This window comes from Plecotus auritus (assembly GCF_963455305.1).
Source record: "Plecotus auritus genome assembly, chromosome: 6".
Classification (NCBI taxonomy): domain Eukaryota; kingdom Metazoa; phylum Chordata; class Mammalia; order Chiroptera; family Vespertilionidae; genus Plecotus; species Plecotus auritus.
In genome coordinates, this window is record NC_137773.1 from 19,587,706 (window position 1) to 19,609,410 (window position 21,705).

Below are 21,705 nucleotides of genomic sequence, written 5' to 3' on the forward strand. Positions count from 1 at the left end.
TTTGAATGCACAACGAATTTCTTCTTGTTCCTCACTACCTTCTATGTCATGTGGCATGCAATTTCTTCTTTTAGGTTAATTTAAATGAAAAAGAATTAATTCCTCTCTGCCTTTCTCTGGCAGCTCTAGAGTTTTGTGTTGTTCCATGTTTGAATACTAAAGGATAACTTTTCTACCCAGAAGTGTCCCCAGCTTTACCCATCACTTTTACGTGTTTTGAAATATGGTCTGGAAAATCACTGACAGGCTCTCAGCTATTTATTTGTTCTAGCCTTTGAGGAAACCACAACCACTGGTGCTCCAACAGAATCATACTATGTCATATTCAGAAAACACTGCAGACATGATCTCGTACCAGTCTCTGTGTAAATAGAATCCCTTCTGCACACCCCAACCCCATTAGAATCATCCAGCCTGTTTCATTACCTATGAGCAGGCTTCACATACACCTAGTTACTAGTTACCAAGACTTATTCTAAAACTATACTAATTAAGATGGAGTGGTACAAGGCAAGAATAGACAAGTATATCAACAGAACAGAATCAACAGTCCCAAGACAGATTAATATGCATTGAGTGACCTGATGTATGAAAAGGGGGCATGTAGTCAAGAAAAAGGATGGCTTTCTTTTTAAAAAAATATATTTTTATTGATTTCAGAGAGGAAGGAAAAGGGAGAGAGAGATAGAAACATAAATGATGAGAGAGAATCATTGATTGGCTGCCTCCTGCATGTGTCTTACTGGGGATCAAGCCCACAACCCCAGCATGTGCTCTGACCAGGGATTTAACCATGACCTCCTGGTTCATAAGTCAGTGCTCAACCATTGAGCAACAGTGGCCAGGAAGGGTGGCTTTCTTAATGTGCTAGTTGCACATGAAATATCCATGTATAACAACAACAACAATAATCTTGACCCTCTATCTTGCACATGTCTGTATGACAGATCTAAAAGTGAAAGGTAAAATTTCAGAATAAATCACAGAAGAGTATCTTTGTGACTTTGAGATAGGCAAGTATTTTTTTAGGCAAAATACAAAGAGTGCTAGTCATAAAGGAAAAAAAATCTTACTAAATGGACTGCATTAAAATTATATATTTCTGTTCATCATACAACACTGCCAAGATAGTGAAAATACAAGTATGGAATAGAAGATATTGATAATTCAGACATCTGAAAAGGGCTTTATATATCAGTGATATATAAAGAATGCTTGCATGATAATTAGAAAAAAACTGGTAACCTAATAGAAAAATAGGCAAAAGACTTACAAAGGTATTTTATAAAAGAGGCTATACAAATAGTTAATGAACATGAAAAAGGTTCTAGTCATAAGGTAAATGCAAATTAAAACCATAAAATGGTATTATAACTCACCCACTTGCTAAAATAAAAAAGGAAAATGTGGAGTAACTATAACTCATATACATTGCTGATGAGAGTGTAAATTTGTTTTCAGTTTGAAAATAAATCTATTTATAAACTGAAATTTATTTGTAAATTTGTTTATAAACAGTTTTAAAGAATCTACAGCAGGAAATTATAAATAAGGTGATATAGGAATTTCTCTTTTAGAACAAAAATTCACATATTCTTCAAAAGAGTTTTACAAGAATATTTATAGAAGCATTATTTGTAATTGCCTTACACTAACAAACCCAAATGTTTTTCTGCAAAGATAGTCACACTTCTGGATTTATTTGTGGATAAATAAATTATGGTACAGCCACAAAATGAAATACTATACAACACTAAGAATTAATGGGCTAGAGCTATATGTGATAATGTAAATCTCACAACATAATACTGAGCAAAAAGAGCGAGACACAAAAGAATACATACTGTATGTTTCCATTTATGAAATTCAGTAAAAGTAATCTATGTTGTCAGATATCATAGTAGTGGTTACTCTTACATGGAGAAGGGGCAAGAGAGGATGCCTAAATGGCATTGATAGTGTGGATGAAAAGGGGCTGCATGCTAACCTGGCAAGTTCAGGGAAGGCCTGCGTGGCGGCCTTGCAAACCCAGAGACCTAAAGTAACCACAAAGGATGGTCTGAAATTAAAACATTTTAACTAAAAGTAGTTTAGGAAGGCAGTCAGATACTAGGCTAGAACCCTCCCTGACAAAAGTAAATCTTTACCTTAACTGCGCCTGTCTATAGTCTTTTGCATCTAAGATAACACACCTTTGGAATGTCAGGATAACTTCCCTTTTCCCAGACCAGTGGCCGGCAAACCGCCACTATGTTGACTAATGAGTTTGCCAACTACTGTCCCAGACCACTCAGGGCACAACCAGTGCACCAGAGCAGAGACTACAGATCCTCTCATTGTTATTTTTATCATGTTAATTGATAACCTCTATCCTGTAAAAGATATATAATATTTTTCATCCAATCCCAGAGGTTTCCCCTGCTTTGCTTTCTTCCACCTCTCTAATCTCTCACCAGTGAATTTCAGGTAACCCACTTACATCTTCTTTTTTTATTGTAATGTATAAAATAAGGTGCAAAACTGCTATTCTCTGGAGCATTATCTCTATGCTTTGTGACTGTAAATGAACTAACACATAAATGAAACCAGTTTTATCATCAGCTACTTGATATAAGCAAGAATTACGTTTCCTACAGCACCTCACTAATGTTATAACAACATGATAGTAAACAAAATATTATTTGAGGACCTGCTGTATTTCTTAATTTGAGTTCTGACTCCACAGGTGTTTTCACTTTATAAAAATTAATTGGGCTGTATATTTATGATTGTGCACTAATTTATTTGTCATACCTCAAAATTTAAAAAATCTGTTGTGTGTCAAAGGGAGAAGATATGAGAAAAAACTTTCTCCAATTAAAATCTGCCTTTGCTCAGCATGATATATCAAATTTAATCAGCATGATTAAAACAGAGGTTGAAGTCTGAAAAAGATAAACTATAAGTCTGTGGTAGGCAGTTAGATAAACATTAGCAAGGATGATGGGCCAGGTACCAAAGATCACCAGGGCGGAAAGGCCTGGGTGCGAGGTTGCTGAACCCAGGTCTGGTCTGACCACCTGGGTCTAATATCAGGTGCTGTTCCTGCCGCCTACAACAAATCTTCCTATATAAGTATGAAAATTTTCCTTTCTCCCTTGAGTTTTGAGGCAACAGATACAGTGAAATTTAAGAGCCATCGGCCTGATGAATTTGCTTCTGGCTTAATAATGTGTCTGCCCTTTTTCCTTCTCCAGCCAGGTGGATAGATGAAGATTGATCTACCAGTACCTATCTCTCCATTTTGGATTACTTATGGATGGCACTGGGGGCCTAGGATACACCTGAGTTCGGTAAGTTCACTGTTCCTTGTGTCTTATTTCTCCAGTTAAACTATAAACATCATGAAAACAAAAACCTGATGTTTCTTATTTCTGTGTATTCTCTACAAACTAAGAAGAGAACTGATCAAAGGGGCTCAGTAAAAGCATTCCATGGTAGCATGTCAGATTATTCAGATTGTGAAATCTGAGATCTGAGAAGGAAAAAGCCTTGCCCAAGGTCACTGGGCCAGTCATCTCTCTGACTCCTGTTCTTGTCCAGCCAGGCTTTCTACACAGCCCTGCTGAGGAAAAACAAACCATGCCCCTTTTGTTCTGTTCCCCTTGGTTTAACTTCTTAGTGTGGAGATGCAAAGGCACAGCAACTCAATTTTGCTAACTTATTGTTCTGCTTTGCTGATTCGCTGAGCAAATACTACCTAAATGTGGGACCTTTGGTTGTGGGGAGCAGGAACAATATGTACAGTCTCAAAAACACATAGGCAATGACCTCACTCATCTCTTTGTTTAGACCTGCAAAGTGAGAACACACCAAGCTCTTATATTCCTCCTGTCTCTTTTCATTTGCCTCCAGGGATTATAATGAAGTTCAAGGCCCTACATATCCTGAAAGGTTTTGAAATCTAAACATCAATCTTTTGAAAAATTGCTCATTGTTTGTTAAGGGTCGCTTTGGTTATTTGCAACAAAAAATGCTTTATCCAAGGTTAGATTATAAAATGTTCAATGCTAACTTAACTCACTGTGTGAACTCTCTTGACCTTGGTTTCCCAAATTATAAAATGAGATCATTAGACAAGAAACTACCTGACTTTTAAAGGCATTATGCCATTGAGGATCTAATATACAGAGTCATTAATTTAAATAATTACCAGTGTCTATTATGGATACAAAATATTAAGAAACCCTGACTACATTGCATATTAATAAGTACTAGCTATTAACTGACAATATCTATATATCTGTGTATCTATATATTTATCTATATATCTACTAGTATATATATCTATACCTCTCTATATACATATATATATATATATATATATATATATATATATATATATATTTACAAGAAAAGAGAGAGACAGAAAGATTACATACCTTTTATTGAGCACTTATTGCATGTTAGGCACCATGCTAAGTACTTTAAATACCTAATCCCATTTAATATTTACAATGATTCAAAAAGTATTATCTTCATTTTATATGTAAAACGTGGCAGGTTGTATACTGAATGGTAGAATCTATGTTCCTTCCCTCTTGATATGGCTGGGTAGGCCATAAAAGATAATATATCTCTGCCTGCTTCTCTTTGAATACTTGTTCTTGGAACTTGGCCACCATGCTGTGAGGAAGCTCAGCTTAGAGAAGGCACATGTAGGTGTTTAGGAAAACAGCCTCAACAACCAACCATGTGAGTAAGTGAGCCTTCAGATGAACCCATTCCCCAGTTGTCAAGCCATCCACAGCCCTTCAGTTGCTGCATCTGAAGTCCCAGACATCTTTAAGCAGGGACGCTCCTTTTCAAATTTCCTGACTCCTGAAATCCATGAGCATAATAAAATGGCTGTTGTATGCTAAAAATTTGGGGTGGCTTGTTATGCAGGAGTAGTAACAGAGGTGCTGGATTGCAAAGCCAGTTGCTCAGCATCACACAGCAATTTAGTTAAGAGGAAGAATGAAGCCCAGATCAAACTCCAGAGAACATGGTCTTAACTACTCTGTGGAAAAGCCCTGAATGTTTACAAGTCCTGCAAAACCAGTGTCTGTCACCCTGGAATGCAGAGGAAACCACCATAATGTTGACCACTGAGAAACAAAACCAAATGCTCAGGAGATCAGGAGGGGATTGGTGGACAGTGTGGCTTGGCAAGGAAGGGTCATTGCCCAGGAGATGAGTTATGCTAGGAAAGCAGGCAGGAGCTCAGACCCAGGTCTGTCCAGGTTTGAGCTGAGGAATAACCCTGGGATGGGGTGAATAATGCTGCCAATATCCTTGAGTCATAACACTGAAACTGGCAGCCTTTCCCTTCTCCTGTGAACAGCCTCCAGACTTCCCTCTGGCTGGTGCTGGGCCAGGAGCATAGCCAGATAAGGAGATATACATCAGTGAGTCTCAGAAAGCTTAACAGGAATAAATGATTGGTGAGAGGCCAGGAATGAAGTGGAAAAGAAGTAAAGTGATTAATAACACAAATTAAGGGAGAGAAAATTGAAATTTTCGAAACACCTGCTATATAGTATTCGGTACTGGGCAACATACTTTAGCCTCCTATTGCTCATGTATTCTTATAAAAATCCTGCAATATTGGTATTAATGGCCTCTTGCTCCCTTTTTAAAGTTGAGGAAACAGGCTTGGCAGGTAAGTTACTAGCTCAAGTCATTCAGCTAGTTAACTGGTGGACTAAGATCCAAATACAGGTCTGTCTGAATAATGGGATATTTGGTCTCAGAACACTGTCATCTCCCCTTCTTTGCTGGTTCCCCCTGGCTTTTGACCATCTTACCTGGAGTTTCTTCCATGAGTCTAGCTTTATTTCTTAGAATCAGCCAAGTCTTTTTTTGTAGTAAGCCATCTCAGATCATTTTAGCCCTCAGATCTTTCTCTTCTCTATCAATTGACTATAAATCCTACATTTTGGAATTATTCAGATATACATTCTACTTTATTATCTACCTTTTCTCTTGTATATCTTGGTTTCCCTACTGACATGCAAAGTCAGAGGTCTGAACGCATATTTCTTCATTGCATCTGCCATAATGCTTAGCACTGTGCTTAACACAGGTTTAGAATCTTAGACGGTACTCAAAGCATTTGGCTCCATAATCTTCTCTTTTATCTGTAGAAATACATAACCACACTAACCAGAAACAGAACAAAATAAACGCCTTTTCATTCTCTCTCCCCATCCCCAGAATGGGTACCCACATAGAGACTAGGACATGAAAGAGAAGATAAATACCAGGTGAGTGCACAGCCAGAATTCCACAGGTGGGAAGGCATCTTTCTGCCTGACAGCCCCTTCTACCTACTGCTTAGGAGATAAATAACCCGGCAGCAGCAGTGTCTGGGACTCCTTGAGCATTCAGCCAGGACCTTCTGAATTCCAGAAATTAGACCCTGGCTGACATGCTTCCATCCATGGTTGATCAAGCCTTAACACCAATCAATAAAGATACTCCATAGGGAGTTGGGAGTTATTTTCTGGTGGCATCTGAAGAACTAGCCCAACATAGCCCACTTTCAGTTCTGTGTGTTTCATGGTTGACACTCTCATGGCCTTGCAACAGGTTATATGGCCCCCAAAGTCATGGTATTGTATCATTAAACATTTTGAGTTCTGAACCTTTGGCTCATGAGCACCTAGGGAAGACTTTGATTGACAGGTCCCCCTGGCTTACCACCTGCCTGCTTCTGTGCCTTTGCTCAGGGTGATCCCCACCAGAGATTTCCCTCTTTACTTTTCTTTGCTTTTGTGGAAAATCTTATCTCTTCTTTTAAGCCACAGTACAATGCTTCCCAGAAGTCTCTTTTAGCTGCAGCCCACACTCATTTTTCCCTTCTATGAAAAACTCTGACACCAACTCTGCACACCACAGAATTTAGCCCTTGGTTGCACATCCCCTTAGTTCCCTATGTTTCAGAGAGGCAGCATGGTGCAGGGAAAAGAGCCTATTCTTTGGGACCAGAACCCTTTATTTCCCTGCTGTATAACCCTGAAGCTCTTTACAAAGCAGCACAGGCTTCCTGTTCGTCCCCCTTAGCAGCTACATTGTGTTTCATTAGATGATGAACTGTCACTTCTTTCCTCGGACTTCTACTGATGGACAGTGGGCTACTTCCAGCTTTTTAAAGCAACAGTGAAATGAACATCTTTATACGTACACCTTGTCATATCTGCATAGCCCTTTCTATAGGATCCCTTTCTATCAGATAAATGTGTAGATTCCAGCTGTTTCTTATATCCACAATTTTTAGGCCATTTGTGAAACTTTTTTTCTTTCTACCCCCACCTCATTCATACTTAAAGTGCTATAGTTAAAAACATGCCCTCTCCAGCTGTTGGCTCCTACTATGGAACCCACCATACACTCACAGTCACCTCCCAGCTGAAACCACAGGTTTCTCTCTTCAAAGTGACACCAGTTATATCTATGCTTTTGTCTATGTTTCATCACCTTCCTTGCCCCAGCTGGCCACACTATATTTACATCTGGTGGGGTAGAATACAATCTGGATGCTTACCTTTCCTTCCTTAGAGATGGGTTTTAAAGGCAAAGATACTGTGAGGAATAATGGAAAACAATCTAAAGTAAAAAAGGTCCATTAAAAAAAGTTAGGGATGCTTTTTTTTCCTTCATGAATTCAAAACTTCACAGGGAGCCCTCAGGGACCTTCAGAAGATATCTTGTCATGGAAGTCAGTGGCGTGTCAAGAATAATCATAGGCCTGGCCAGTGTTACTCAGTGGTTGAGCATTGACCTGTAAATCAGAAGGTCATGGTTTGATTTCTGGTTAGGGCACATGCCCGGCTCAATTCCCGGTAAGGCACATGCAGGAGGTAGTCAACCAATGATACTCTCTCATCATTGATGTTTCTATCTCTCTCCTCCTCTCCCTTCCTCTCTGAAATAATATATATATATATATATATATATATATATATATATATATATATATATATATATTAAAAAAGAATAAATCATGGGTGTTAGAATCCAGCAGACATGGGTTAATCCCAACTCTGCTGGGACACCATGGATAAGGGAGCTACTCATTCTGAGCCTCAGGTTTCTCATCTGTAAAATGGTGTTGATGTACTGGGGCAGTGCTGTCATGATGATTAGAAGTAATATGATCTAACACTTACCAGAGTGTGTGATACATAGTAGGTGCAACAAATGAAAGCAATTATTGCTATTATTTTCCCAAAAAAGAGACAATTAGAGAATTCCTGAAGAGTGGGGTAACTGGTAACATTAGGATGATAGGGAACTTTTTTAAATCTGGGTCTATTTAACTTCCTTTTCTTCAATTCTACCTTTTCCTCCAAACTCATTCAAAGAGCAGGACTGAGTTGCAGCAGGTGACACACCTTGTTAGTGACAGCCAGAAATTCTCTCCATTAGGTTACTTTCTCTCCATTAAATGAAAAATATGACATGGTCTTCAAAAGTGCACATATCCATTCAGCAAACATGTTGAGTAATTAGAATATACAACAACGTATATCATGTTTTAAATGAATTGCAGAGGTAAGTTTGCCAGTCTGTGTCTTGATAAGAAACAGATATGGGAACATCAGTGGAAGGTTGAAGATATAAGATGGACATAGGTTCAGATGACAATGGCAACAGCAACACCAATGTCAACAGTATTTGCTGTTCGTGTAAGCCCTGTGCAGTGGAAAAGCTTTCTATGAATTTCCATTTAATAATCAAAATATCCTTTTGAAGTAGGTCTTCCTATTATCATCCCCATTTTCCAGAAGAAGAAACTGAGGTATAGAGAAGCTATTTTCCCATGCTCACACAGCTAGTAAGTGATAACCCTGGGATTCAATCATGGGTAGCCCTATTCCAGAGTTCAAGCTATAACCATTACTGGAAAACAGCTTCAGATGAGTAATTGGGGTTGAAAAGCAGCATTTGCAAAAGGGGAAGGACTTGAGCAGGAACGATGGGAGAGGTCAGTCCAAGCAAAGACAATGACAGGGCACACAAGTAGCACAGGGCTTGGGAAACAGAATGAAGCTCAACTTGATTTGGTAGAGCCTTGACTGAACCTGCAAATTAAAGGGAGACAAGCCTTAGATAGAGGCTGGGACATACTAGCAACTGTTTTGCTCCAAGTTCGAAGTGGGGGGCGGGGAATGAGACAGATTCTAGGTGTATTGGTTAATAATGCGGATTTTGTAATCAAAGAAAACACGATAATTTCAAGAGAAACATCAAAAGTGCTTTATTCAAAGTAATGTCCATCGCTAGCTATACATTTCCCCCATCTTTCAGGTAATTTGTGGATACCGTCCTAACAGAACTTTTCTTGTTTTGAGGCAAACCATTCAGAGACCCAATTTTCCACTTCTTTGTATGTTTTGAAGTGCTGCTCAGAAAGTGCGTGTGCCATCGTTTGGAACAAGTGATAACCTGAAGGAGCAAGGTCTGGTGAATACAGTGGGTGGGTTAATACTTCCCAGGCAAGATCTTTTAATATGTCATTTATTGGTTTTGAAGTGTGTGATGGTGCATCATCATGAAGCAAAATTACTTTGCCATGTCTTCTGGCACATTGTGATGGTTTCATGATCAAAGCATGGTTCAAATTGATTATTTGTTGTCAGTAGTGGTCAGTATTAACGATTTCACCTGGTTTTAGAATCTCATACTACACCGCACCTTCCTGGTCCCACCAAACGCAGAGCATTGTCTTCTTTCCAAAGCGATTTGGCCTTTCAGTCCATGTTGATGGTTGACCTGGATCAACCCATGATTTTGTGCATTTGGGATTCTCAAAATAAATCCACTTTTTATTGTCAGTCACAATTCGATGCAAAAAACACTTTCTTTCGTGCCATTGAAGCAACATTTTACTGATGACTTTCCGGTTTTCCATTTGTCTTTCATTCAGTTGATGTGGCACCCATTTTCCTTCCTTTAAAATCATTCCCATTGCTTGTAAATGATCGGAAATTGTTTGCTGAACAACGTTTAATCTTTCTACAAGTTGTTTTTGAGTTTGACATGCATCTTCATTTAATAATGCTTATAATTGTTGGTCTTCAAACTTTTTTGGTTGACCTGGACATTCTTTGTTTTTCACATTGAAATCATCACTTTTAAAGCATTTAAACCAGCATTCACAAGTATCTTGAGATGGAGCATGTTCACCATAAGCTTCCCAAAGTATTCAGCAGCACTTTTCTTCAAAATAAAGTAATGAATTAAAACTTCCCGCAAATGCTCTTTTTATTTTTGGCACAAAATTCGACATTTTAAGTGTAAATATCTATGATGTTAACACCTTCAGAAAATTTGACATATGAAGTTTTGAAGCTTGTCAATACAACAGAATGGCATACATATCAAATTGCATATATATCAACATATGTGTAACTCCATCTATTGAAAAAAATCCGCATTATTAACCGGTACACCTAGTAAGTGACTCACCCAGAGGGCTATTGGTAGACTGAGATTGAGCTTCATTCTAAGCTCCTCCTCTACCCTCTTTGGCCCACCCTCTGTGACAACAGTGCACCTGTTCCCATACCTTGGGTAGGACTCTTTATTCCACTCCCAGAAGCTACTGTGCCTCCTTAAGCCACTAGATAATCACAGTGACTGTCATTATCCAGGTGTATAATATCTGTGTTTGTGTGCTTGACACCATTTCCTGCTAGGTACCTTGGGCTTATTTCACCTATTATCTCTCTTAAACATAGCTAGGGTACAAGTATTCATTTGTCACAATCGGATGATGTACCTAACTCATATTTAAAACCACCATGCTCCTAAAACATTCTCCATAATTTAATTAATTATGCTTTCATTTTTCCCTATATAGAATTTAGTACTTCTTTTCAGATGAACTATTAGGTCTCTTGATCTCAGATGCTGTATTTCCAGAGAGGGTTTAAGAAGAAACAGGGGGTTCTCTCCAGAAAAATGTGGGACCTAGCAAGATGTAGCCATGGGCAGGCTTTTCTGGGTATATAGACATGGGGACCATTTTTCTTCTGGTGCAGCCCCCATCCATGGCCTGGACTTTCCAAGGCATGTGAAAGAAAAGAAAAAGTTAGCAATCAGATTTTATTGGAACCAAAAATGGAGGGAAGAGGGGAGAAGAGAATTGACAAAATATGTAAATAGGATTTCATGTGTGTCTAAATGCATTAAAGATACAGTGGTGTTTTTATACTTCCAACCATTCTTCCAGGGGTCTCCAATTAGTGCCCCACAAGCTGAATCGAGGCATGCTTTTGTTTCATCTGTGCAGAGTTCCCATGACAAAGACTGTTTAGAACTGAGTGGGAGTGGCCCTCTTGAGCTGACACATGGGTGTCCCAGTTCATCACACCCTCCAGCTGACCTCTACTCTTGTGTTACTGAACTTACACTAATTATCCATGTGAGCTTTGCAAAGTTCCTTCCCTCCCAAAAGCTAGAATCTTCACTTATCAAATTGGGATGAGGTGTAATTACATTTTGTTTTGTTTATTGCCTGCCTCCTCTCACCAGAAGGTAAGTTCTAGAAGGGCATGGATTTTTGTCTGCTTTGTTCATTGATGTCTCCCAGAGCACCTTGAACCATGTCGGCCACATAACAAGTACTAAAAAACATTTGATGAGTGAATAAATGGTCCTAATCATTCCTTTCAGCTCTGTGAAACACTTTCTGAAAATTTGCCTATTGTGATTTTAGAGGGAAAAAAATCTCTCCTTCAATGAAACTTTTCAAATCTCAGAATTCCAGAGCAATCCAGAGAGAGCAAGCAATTTGACTCCCCCCTTGCTTATGGCCAGAACTGCTGGCTGAGATGCAGAAAATGTTTTTCAGTTGTGTATCCTGAGAAGCCTTTATCCTCCTGTCACTGCATTCATTTTAATACTCCCATGGGGCTTTTGGAGCTTTTGAAACTTGGGCTCTTGTGCTTTTGAATGGTCTGTGAAACTGCTCAGTATCAGAGCCTGGCTCTGGGCCTCACGTAGCAGAAGATTAAAGTTGTAAAGGAAGGAGGCATTGAGCTGGAGTCCCTCAGGGCTGTCCATGCATGGATCACACCTGCCACGATGGCAGATTCCCTTTCCCTGTGCCAATCCCTCTGCATTGGCATCACTTGAAATGTCTAGGGCAGTGGTTGGCAAACTCAAAGTCAACAGAGCCGCAGTTTGCTGACCACTGGTCTAGGGTAACACATCAAGGGGAATGTACTTTGGTGAATCCCTTTGTGAACTCCTCTTGGTATGAGGAGGCAGGATCACTGGCAAGGCCTCCACCTTCAATGGCCACTGTTACCTCCTATGTGCCCAGGGCCTCGTGCACCTAGCAAGTACCATACCACAGGGCCATGCAGGCAAGGCAGTTGGATTTAGTGTTCATGGCTGTTAGTTGGCACTCTTTCTGGTTGATCCGTAGATCTTTCTTCCTGTACCTCAAAACTGACTTCCCTGGACAACATCCTGGTTCAGTGACTTTCAAATATTAATGTCCATCTATCCTGGGGAAAGAAGAGGACTTGTGAAGCATGTGTATTCCTCTCTTCAACTGTAGCATTTCCAAACCTGCACATCTGGGGCAGGGCCTGGAAACCTGCAGTCTGACAGACATCCCAGATTCTGACTCTGGGATCCCAGCAGACACTCCCATACCAAGTCCCAAGACTAAAAGCATCTATCACTGATTACTTGCATCATTATTTTCCACAAATCCTTGTGACACTGTTCCTTGCAGCAATGAATTTATATCCTAAATGAGGCTTATGTTTTCTATAGGTGAAATACTTTATAATTTCAGGCTGCTTTTATGAATACAGGGTGTCCACAAAAATATATACACACTTTGAATAATTATTAATTCCAATGGGTTAAATCTGAAAAGAAACATTAATTGAGCTATCAGCTGTAAAGGGTATATAAATTTTGGGGGGGACACCCTGTATTTACTCTCAGTATGCCTTTCTCCTGTACCACTCAAGCCATGTCAAGGTAAGGAAGAGGAGATTTGCTTGGCTATCTCTGAAAAGGAAGGAGGGAGAGGTGGGGAGGGGGGACAGGTTTCTCCTCACCTGTTAATGCTGAAGCTTTTGGTTGCTATGGAATTTGTGTGTGAATGCAAAGGTCGGTCTATTCTTGTGTTGTATGTTTGGGTTCTGCTTATTGGCCACCCTGTTCCCATGGTGAGTCAGTTAGTTGCAGGGCCCTCCACAAGTCCATTAGCTGGGGGCTTGTAGTATAGGGTTCTCAGAGAGCTCAAAATTGCCATCACTCCCCCGCTTGAGACTTCTCACTGACAGTAATTATCTTCACTAGGTGGAGATACTAGTAATTATCATACATTCTGATACAATTTAAAATCAAGAATAAAAGAGGGTTCTGAAATTTGAAGTCTAATTTCCATTTTTCCTCTGTTTCTCTAAGACCTTCCAAATCCCTCTCATTCTCCTTACTAAGGTCACCTCAACCCAGGAAAGTACTGATCCCATGGAAAAGCCAATGGGGCGTGGAAGCTGTGGGAATAAAGAGCTGACGAGGCTCACTGCAGGCAATGAAGCCTTGGATCAAGACTGCTCTGCACTGGGCATTGAGGCCAGAATTATTATTTCAATCACCTTTAGAGAAGATCCTTTTCTCCTCTTGGGTATGTTTTCTCATCTGTAATATGGGATGGATAACCGAGATCATCCTAGTGATCCCACCCATCCTAATGATCCCCTAAAGGTCTCTAGACCTATAGTTCCATGTTTTTCAAATGCGCCCTACCTTTTGGATTTACCATGGACTCTTCCCTCTCCTCACCTTCATATAGCCAATCCATCAGCAAGTGCTATTCATTCTAGTTTCAAAGTAGACCACAAATCCACCTACACAACTATAATAATTTTCTTCACTATAATTTCCCCCGGATGCCCAGGAAAGCATCTTGCTTGGCCCCTCTGCTTCCACTCTTAGCTATTCTCTGCTCTAATTCATTTTCATCATAGCTCCTCAGAGTGGTATTTTAGCATGTAAATCAATTCTTCCCTTGCTTAAAACTCTCCAATATATTTTCATTGTATTTAGAGTAAAACTCCAAATCTGTACTATGGCCATGAGGCCCTACGTGATCTGGCCTCTACCTACTTCTATAATGTTATCTCAAACCCTAATTCTTTTCATTCACTACAAGTCATGCACACTGGTTACCCTTAGTGGAAAGCACTAAGCTCTTTTCCACCTGAGGGCCTTTACACATGGTTATTATGTCTCTCAGTTCTAATAAGCCTAGCTCCCTCTTTCCTATCAGCTCCTCCGATAAACCTTCTCAGAACATCCTAAGTAAGTCCCCTTTAATCCCACTTTCCTTATTATTTGTTGCTGTAGGAGGTTCATTTTATTCATAGTACATCACTATTTATACATTCCCAATTGCTTGTTTATGTCTTTTCATACCACTATACTGCCAGTTCCTTGAAGCAAAGACTCCCACCCTTATGCTCCATCATCAATATATGTTCATATCCTTAGCACCTGGTACCATGCCCTCCATGCCATAGATGATCAGTAACATCTGTAGAATAAATGGATGACACTGGCCACAAATAGGAGAAAATGTCCAGAAAGGAAAGTTGAGGGAACTGAAGATAAATTTTGACTGTGATGATTTTTTGTCTCTCATATATCCCTTCTCAAAATGTTCCTCTCTATAAAAAAGGAATCTGATCTATGTATTAAAAATAGATCTTTGGTCACAAGAAGCAGGCATACAAGTCAATTCATGGATGGCATTTTTATCTGTGATCACAACTAGAGTGAATTTTAACTTTGAATGTTAAAATAAGTTACACAGAACACAATTTTTATATAAAAATTTATAAGGGGAAGGGAAGAGTATTTAAAGCATTTCAGTAGCATCTGTTGGCACGGTCCTTCAATGTGCTAATTACAGGTTATTTTATCTATTCATGGTGTGGGTACAGAAAACACTGACTTTAGATACTTTAGACAGTGCTGCTGATTGACTCTCCATCCTCCATTCCCACTCCTACTCTAGAGGCTAGAACACCTAACTTCTTGCCTCCTCACCTCCCTTGCCATTAGAAGTGATTATGGGCCACTGTTCTGACTAATGAGATAGGGGAAGATGTCTGCTTGGGATGGGGGATATTCTGTTATGCTTTTATTTCCTGATCCAAAGAGATAGAAATGGCTGGCAACCCTTCTTTCCCTTCTTGCTGCTTAAATATGGTCACAGGATCTGGGAACTGCCATCTTGCAAACATGAAGAAAAGAGTCACAGAACAGCTGACCCTGATGCCACTGAGTTAAGTAAGAGCCACTGTCTACCACCACTTTTCTTATGTGAGAAACAGAACTCTATCTGTTCACATTACTGTGGTCAGGTTATTCTGTGATGTGCAGACAATCACATTTGGCCACATTTTGTTGGTGTTCGTCAGTAGTCGGCAAACTGCGGCTCGCGGGCCACATGCGGCTCGCAAGCCATGGTTTGCCGCTCTATTGACTAATGAGTTTGCCGACCACTGGTGTTGGTCAATAGATCTTAACATGAATTTTGAAGAGGTTAAAAAGAGATAAGAGTGTCATACATATGAATGCAGATATAATTCTGAAGAAACTTAGTTTCCCAAAAACTAAATTCGTGAGGATTTAAGGTCTATTCTTTCAGGAAATAACAAGAAGAATTAATTGAAACTCATTGGAAAGGGTGTTTGATATATACATGTTCCTTAAAAATGCCTTCCACCATAGCACCCAAAGTGTCGAACGTGGTATAATGCATATCACGAAACCTGTTTAATTCATCAGGAAATGTGTATAAAACATAAACTTCTGTTGGTGTTTGCAGTTGTCTGCTTGGTCCCTGGCCCAGATCACTGTCAAAGTATCCTTTTGTCTGGCCCTAGCAAGATGCCATCTCTCTTTAGCATGTATTTCCAAGAAACATTGTGATGTACATTCTGACTCGGAGGGGGTTTTTACAGGCCCCTAAGCTCTGGAAGTGGCCAGGGTAGGCTCCATAAAAATGAGTCCACCTCAGGGAGATAAAACTCCTTATTTTATTAGGTTTACTCTTGTGTCTGTCAGACTCTTTAATCCAAAATGACAAATCTTTCCTCTCATTTCCTGTGAGGAAGAGCCTCAGAAATCCAGGCATTGCTTGTCTGGAAGGAACCGCTGGCTATTTCTCTTTTGACCCTCGACTTCCCCAGAAGGGAGAAGTCCAGTGGCTTTCAAAGCTGTGTAAGCACACTGTCTTCTAGTGAAGTTTAGCAGAAGTCTAATATATAAAATGGATAAAATAATAAAAAGCAGCATCTGTTTTATATGCTTCCTTTTTGCTGGCTGGATACTGTATTATGGGGTCTATCTGTATCAATCTCTTAAACTTCACAACCGTACTTAAGGTAGAAACTCTTATTTCCATTTTACCAGTGAAAAAAAACAGAGGCATAGAGTGTAGTTGTTGTATTAAAGATTGTGAGGAAGGAGGCTGGGTACATGCCTGTTCAGTCTCATCTTCACTTCTGTCCATTCCTAGGATACCCTCGTGGAACCCTCAGCTGTCCTGGAAACAAAGTCCTCTTGTAGGCAGAGGTCACACACTCAGGTACCCTTTCAGGGGCCAGCTGAGTAAGTAATGAAAACAGAAAGATGTGGGCTGCAGTAAAGTGGGGAATGTGTGGATCAGCTAAAGAGGCCACTTAGTTTTAGGTAACCATTGCCAGACTCTGTGAAGATCAAAACATGATAAACATGCCTGGCAGAGGACTCAGCTATTGGCCACCAACTGAGACCTCTGGAGGAATGGTGAGGAGTCTGAGGCCAGCCCACAAAGGTGCCATTAAGAGGTAAAATGCCTACCGAGGGAGGAAATAATGGAGAAAAAACAAGCCCATGGGTCTTTTGAGACACAGACATGTTTTGATGGCTCTACATTATACCAAATACATAAAAACCATTTCTTCTCACTGTTTATCCACTGGCCTGGTTTATTTTTAAGTAAGCCTTTCCCCTGCTTGGTTCTATCTACTCTTCACCATGTGTTTGCCAGTATTGGCCAAGTATCTAGTCTCACACCTCCTCTCCCACACACCCTCCCCTATCCCCGGCTGTCTTCTTATTTAAAGAAAAACAAAATTATAATGGTGAATAATGAGACATCTAAATTATACAGCAGGCAAAGTGAGTCCTGCGGGAAGCTCCTTAGAAAGATTTTATTCCATTGCCACTTAGGAATATTGGTCCTCATCAACGCTCAAATGCAAAATAATTGTATCTGTAGTACAGATGTCTCCAGTGCATGCTCATGAGGCCTTGATATATATACATTTATGCCCCCAGAAAAAGAGTGTGTGCAAATTTACCCCGGTCACCAAATTCTTAGCCATGCCTCCCTGCATACTGTAGGAACTTGGTAATCTATAAGGGGCTGCCTTCTGGAGAAAGAGTTCATGGACATTATGCCACTGTAAAAGGAAATATAGTTAGTGCTTATTTATCAGTAAGTTGGAGGAGATTTGTGGCACATATACTTTAGAATGTACTGGAAAGAAGATTACACACAAAGACAGGAGGTGAATAAATGTGGGAATTGATCTATGTTGGTGGATTCAAATTTCTCTCCTCTTCCTTCTTCCTTTGTCTTAGCTACAGAATCCTTTTACAAAAGAAATATTATTCACAAGTCCAATATATAAAATAGACAAAAATGGAGCTACTCTGATTCCTTGTGTTGGGCTGGAACCTCACTGATATGCTCACCCTAATACTCTTGATACAAATTAAGAGGCAGCCCTGAGCACCCTCATTTTTGAACCACCAGAAACCATTTTACATTTCCATCAGAACTAAATTATTTCCAAGCTCTTTCTCAGAACCAAGAAAAAGAGCTTTTCTCTTAAAGATGAAGGAACCAAGGGTCAGGTGACTTGCTTAGGGTCACAAAGAGCATGCTAGTGCCCACTCATACATTGTCCACTGATCCTTCACCATTCAGAAGAAGTACAGGATGGTGGTCTGAATCTCAACTCACCTAACTTCTAGCTGCTTAACCCTGGCAAGAGATTCAGTATTTCTGTGGTCCCTCAATCACAAAAGGAGAAATCATGAGAGCCCCACCTTAGGCTTCTGTGAGGATTCAATGAGATAAATGCAAATAGAGAACTCAAAATCTTGGTTGGCAAATGGTAGGTGCTCAATATATGTTAGTTGTACCATATTGCCTCTCCCCATCCTTTCTCTGTACCTTTCAGCTACAGAATATCACACTTGTGATTATGCCTATTAACCTTGACAGAGCGCATCAGCCAAATAGAAGACAGAACTGGCAGGATGCATCCAAATAAGCCACAGCATGCAACGGATGGTTGATGGTAAGGCATAGTTGAAACACTGAGTACAAAGAAGTCTGCAAATAATTCCTAACCCTTGATTTTTCAGCATTTTGCTTTTACCAAGAAAAATATAACACTGAGCAAAGAGGCTGAAAAGAGCTGACTGACCTGGGGGAGATGTCACATCCTTGCTGCATGAAGGCTCCCAGGGAGAACCACAAGCTGTTGAATATTCCAAACTCATTGGATTGGTCACTGGTTGTCTGGTCCCGCCCTTCCTCAAACTCTTCACTGTGCCATTCGTAGGGGCTGAAGCGGCTGACCAGGAAAAGGACGACACTCACTCCAATGTAGGCAAACACAATGCACATCCAAATTTCATAAGCCAAAGGATCAAGGAAGGAGAAAACCCCTGGCTTGGACTTCTGTGGCTTTTTTATCATGATGGAGATCCCCAAACTCATAAATGGCTTGGAGAAGTCTATCACTTCTTCCCGGACCAAGGTGATAGTTAAAGGGGCCACGGCCACATCTGCTCTCTGCAAAGAGAAAAACAAAACAAAAACAACACACACACACACACACACACACACACACACACACACACACACACACACACACCAAAAAAACAGAAGGAAGAAAGAAAGAAAAAGAAAAAATGCAGTTGAGCTCAGCAGCACTCTGTTCTCTTGATTCTTTCTTCACTGTGAATATTCTTTTGGGTCTTAAAGGATGTGAGTTAGAAAGAACCTTAGAAGTCCAACCCCTCCCATTCTCTATAAAATATTTTTGACAGATGGATGATCAGCTCAATGTCTTATGGGAGAGGTTATCCTATTGTTTGACAGTTCTAATTGTTAGGACATCTTCCTAACCCTACTAGAAGGGGATGTTGTGATACCTGTTGTTTTACCTGTCTGGCAGCCGAGCCTCCTTCCTGTGCTAGAAGAACCACTCCTGTCCCACTTGCAGTCTTTCTGGTTCACATGTGGCTGATCACACAGTTACATCGTGAAACACACAACATGGGTTTGACTATATCCCCTGGCCATAATGACTCATTTAAGGATGGCATAGGACCCACTTCGGTTTAGTGAGCATTAGCTCTGAGAGGCAGAGTGAGAGATGCAGAAGCTGATTCATGATGAAATAACTTGGGTTACCCTACATTCAGGGGTCATGCTGGGCTCCCTGGTATCATGTGCCAATATATTCTCCTGTTTGTCCCCGAGAACATGAACCAGTCTTTCTGTTTGCCTAGTCCAGTTTGAGTTGGGTTTCTTTGACCTGCAATAAGATAGTCCTGGCTAACAAGGTGGTGAAGACAAGTTTAATTCAATAAACATTAATTTGAAAGCCCTAGGCTGTAAGCTGTAAGCAGGCTATGGTCCCTACATTCAAGGAATTATAAACTAGTGGGAGAGACTCACACACACAGACACATACAACTTTCAGTCTACAAAGTAGACTGGGTATGTGCTATCCAAGAAATACAAAATGCTGCAGGAGACCAGGGAGGGGTTAATTCTGGCTGGGGAGACCAGGGGCTTTATTGCCAAGGCGGTGACATATAAATTTGGCACTGAAGATGTGACATAAAAATTTGGCACTGAAGGAGGAGTAGAATTTTGACAGAGTAGGATTCTGGCGCAGAACACATTTGAGGAGGAGGGAATTATGTGAGTAAAGGCCTGGCAAAGAGAAGGAAAAGTCTCACCACTACTATTTTTTTTTTTCCAGGAAGACTGCTAAGAAATACACAAATAATTCACTTTTTAAAATGTAAATCCAGCATGTAGATAAACATAGAGGGTTTCAAGCAGTCCTTGTCCTGAGGCATCTTGCATATGGACCCACCAGCCTTGCTCTTCTGCCTTTCCTACCTCTCCCGAATGGCAGCAGCCTTGGCATCTGGGCAATAAAATCCACTGCTCTGTTGGCCTGAGATGAAGAGACCTTGGAAACCCAAAAGGTTCTGTGGACAGATGCACAGCATTCACTTTTGAAAGTCTGTTTGAGATGTAGGGCTTTCTCTATTGATGCTGTGCAGCAATCCAGATGTCAGGTCGGTGACAGATGCCGGGAGACGGGGGCCCCTCTCAGCCGCTGGCTGGTGTGGTGTAGAGATTTCCTCTGGGTACTCTCATTGGCTTGGACTATTGAGAAGATGTTTAAAGTGGAATAAAAAGCCTGGCTTCAGAATGACTTAGGTTCTCACTTATAGAAAGAAACTTCTCGTAAAGCAAGTGGAATCAGGCATGAATTTTATAGTAATTCTGGTTTCTTATTCTAAACACCCACTGTATACATCTTTATAATTTTTACAAACACACCTAAGCCTATACAAGGGAGAAGATATCTATTCTTTTCTCTATAACCTGTGATTAATGGAAAAGGAATGGGAGAGAAAAGTAATGGAAATGAGGGACTGAGCACAAGTTACCCAAAAAGGAGGTGGAAGACGACCAGCTTTGAAAGTGGTAACAGGAATTGAATGGATTTGTTGGATGCTCCCTGGTGTGAGTTAATAGAATGGACTGTGGACTGGAATAATCACAGAACCACATCATCTTAGTTCACTGATCATTTCCAATATTTGTTTCATGGGACATTATTTCTGGGAAGATGCAAATAAGTATAAAATGAAAATAAATGTTGGGGAAACACAAATTTAAACACATTACTTTTGGGCAGGTCTCCCCAAAACATTTAAAAAACCACTAGGCACTTAGAATTTCCAGGAGGAAGAAGTAGAGTATTTCTAAAATTAATTACCTGTGGATCCGTGGGCATCAATAGGGACCTGTGTGTGTAGGACACACACATAGCAGGAGATGCTAAATTCACTGACCTCATTTTATAGATAAGAAACTCAGGTGCAGAGAGGGGAGGTGGTTTGTGTAAAGCAGCAGTGTTTTAGCTTCTTTACTATTGACTGAGAGGATGGGAAGTTACTGGAGCTCCACAGGACTGGTCAAGGGCGGACTGGACCAGGATGTCGACCTGGCGGCTCTGCTCTGCAACTCACTGACACATAGCCTTAAGTGAGACAGTTGTCTTTCAGGATATCAATTTCCTCATTAAAAAAAGAGAGACACAACATAATTTTTGTTTTACCTATTTGATGGTTTTATTTTTTTTTGAGGGTCCAATGAACTCTAATATATGAGAGTACTAGGAAATGTGAGCTTTTTGCAGGTGCTTAGAATTATTTACTTAATCTGACATTTTAGGACAGTGGCTCTGAAACTTGAGCATGCCTGACTCCACAGTGGAACCACCTGGAGGGCTTTTAAAAATACAGGAGGCAGAGTTTCTGGATTCAGTG

At 40.3% G+C, this 21,705-nt stretch overlaps 1 protein-coding gene across 2 annotated transcripts in view; it reads right to left on the reverse strand.

Annotated features, from left to right (window-relative positions):
• Positions 1-21,705, reverse strand: part of GRIA1 (glutamate ionotropic receptor AMPA type subunit 1) — a 267,156-nt gene that overhangs the window by 57,914 nt on the left and 187,537 nt on the right. For both annotated transcript variants that reach the window (XM_080671958.1, XM_080671959.1), the window contains exon 11: positions 18,546-18,916. In XM_080671958.1, coding sequence (XP_080528084.1) covers positions 18,546-18,916 — 371 coding nt within the window. The remainder of the gene's footprint in view (positions 1-18,545; positions 18,917-21,705) is intronic.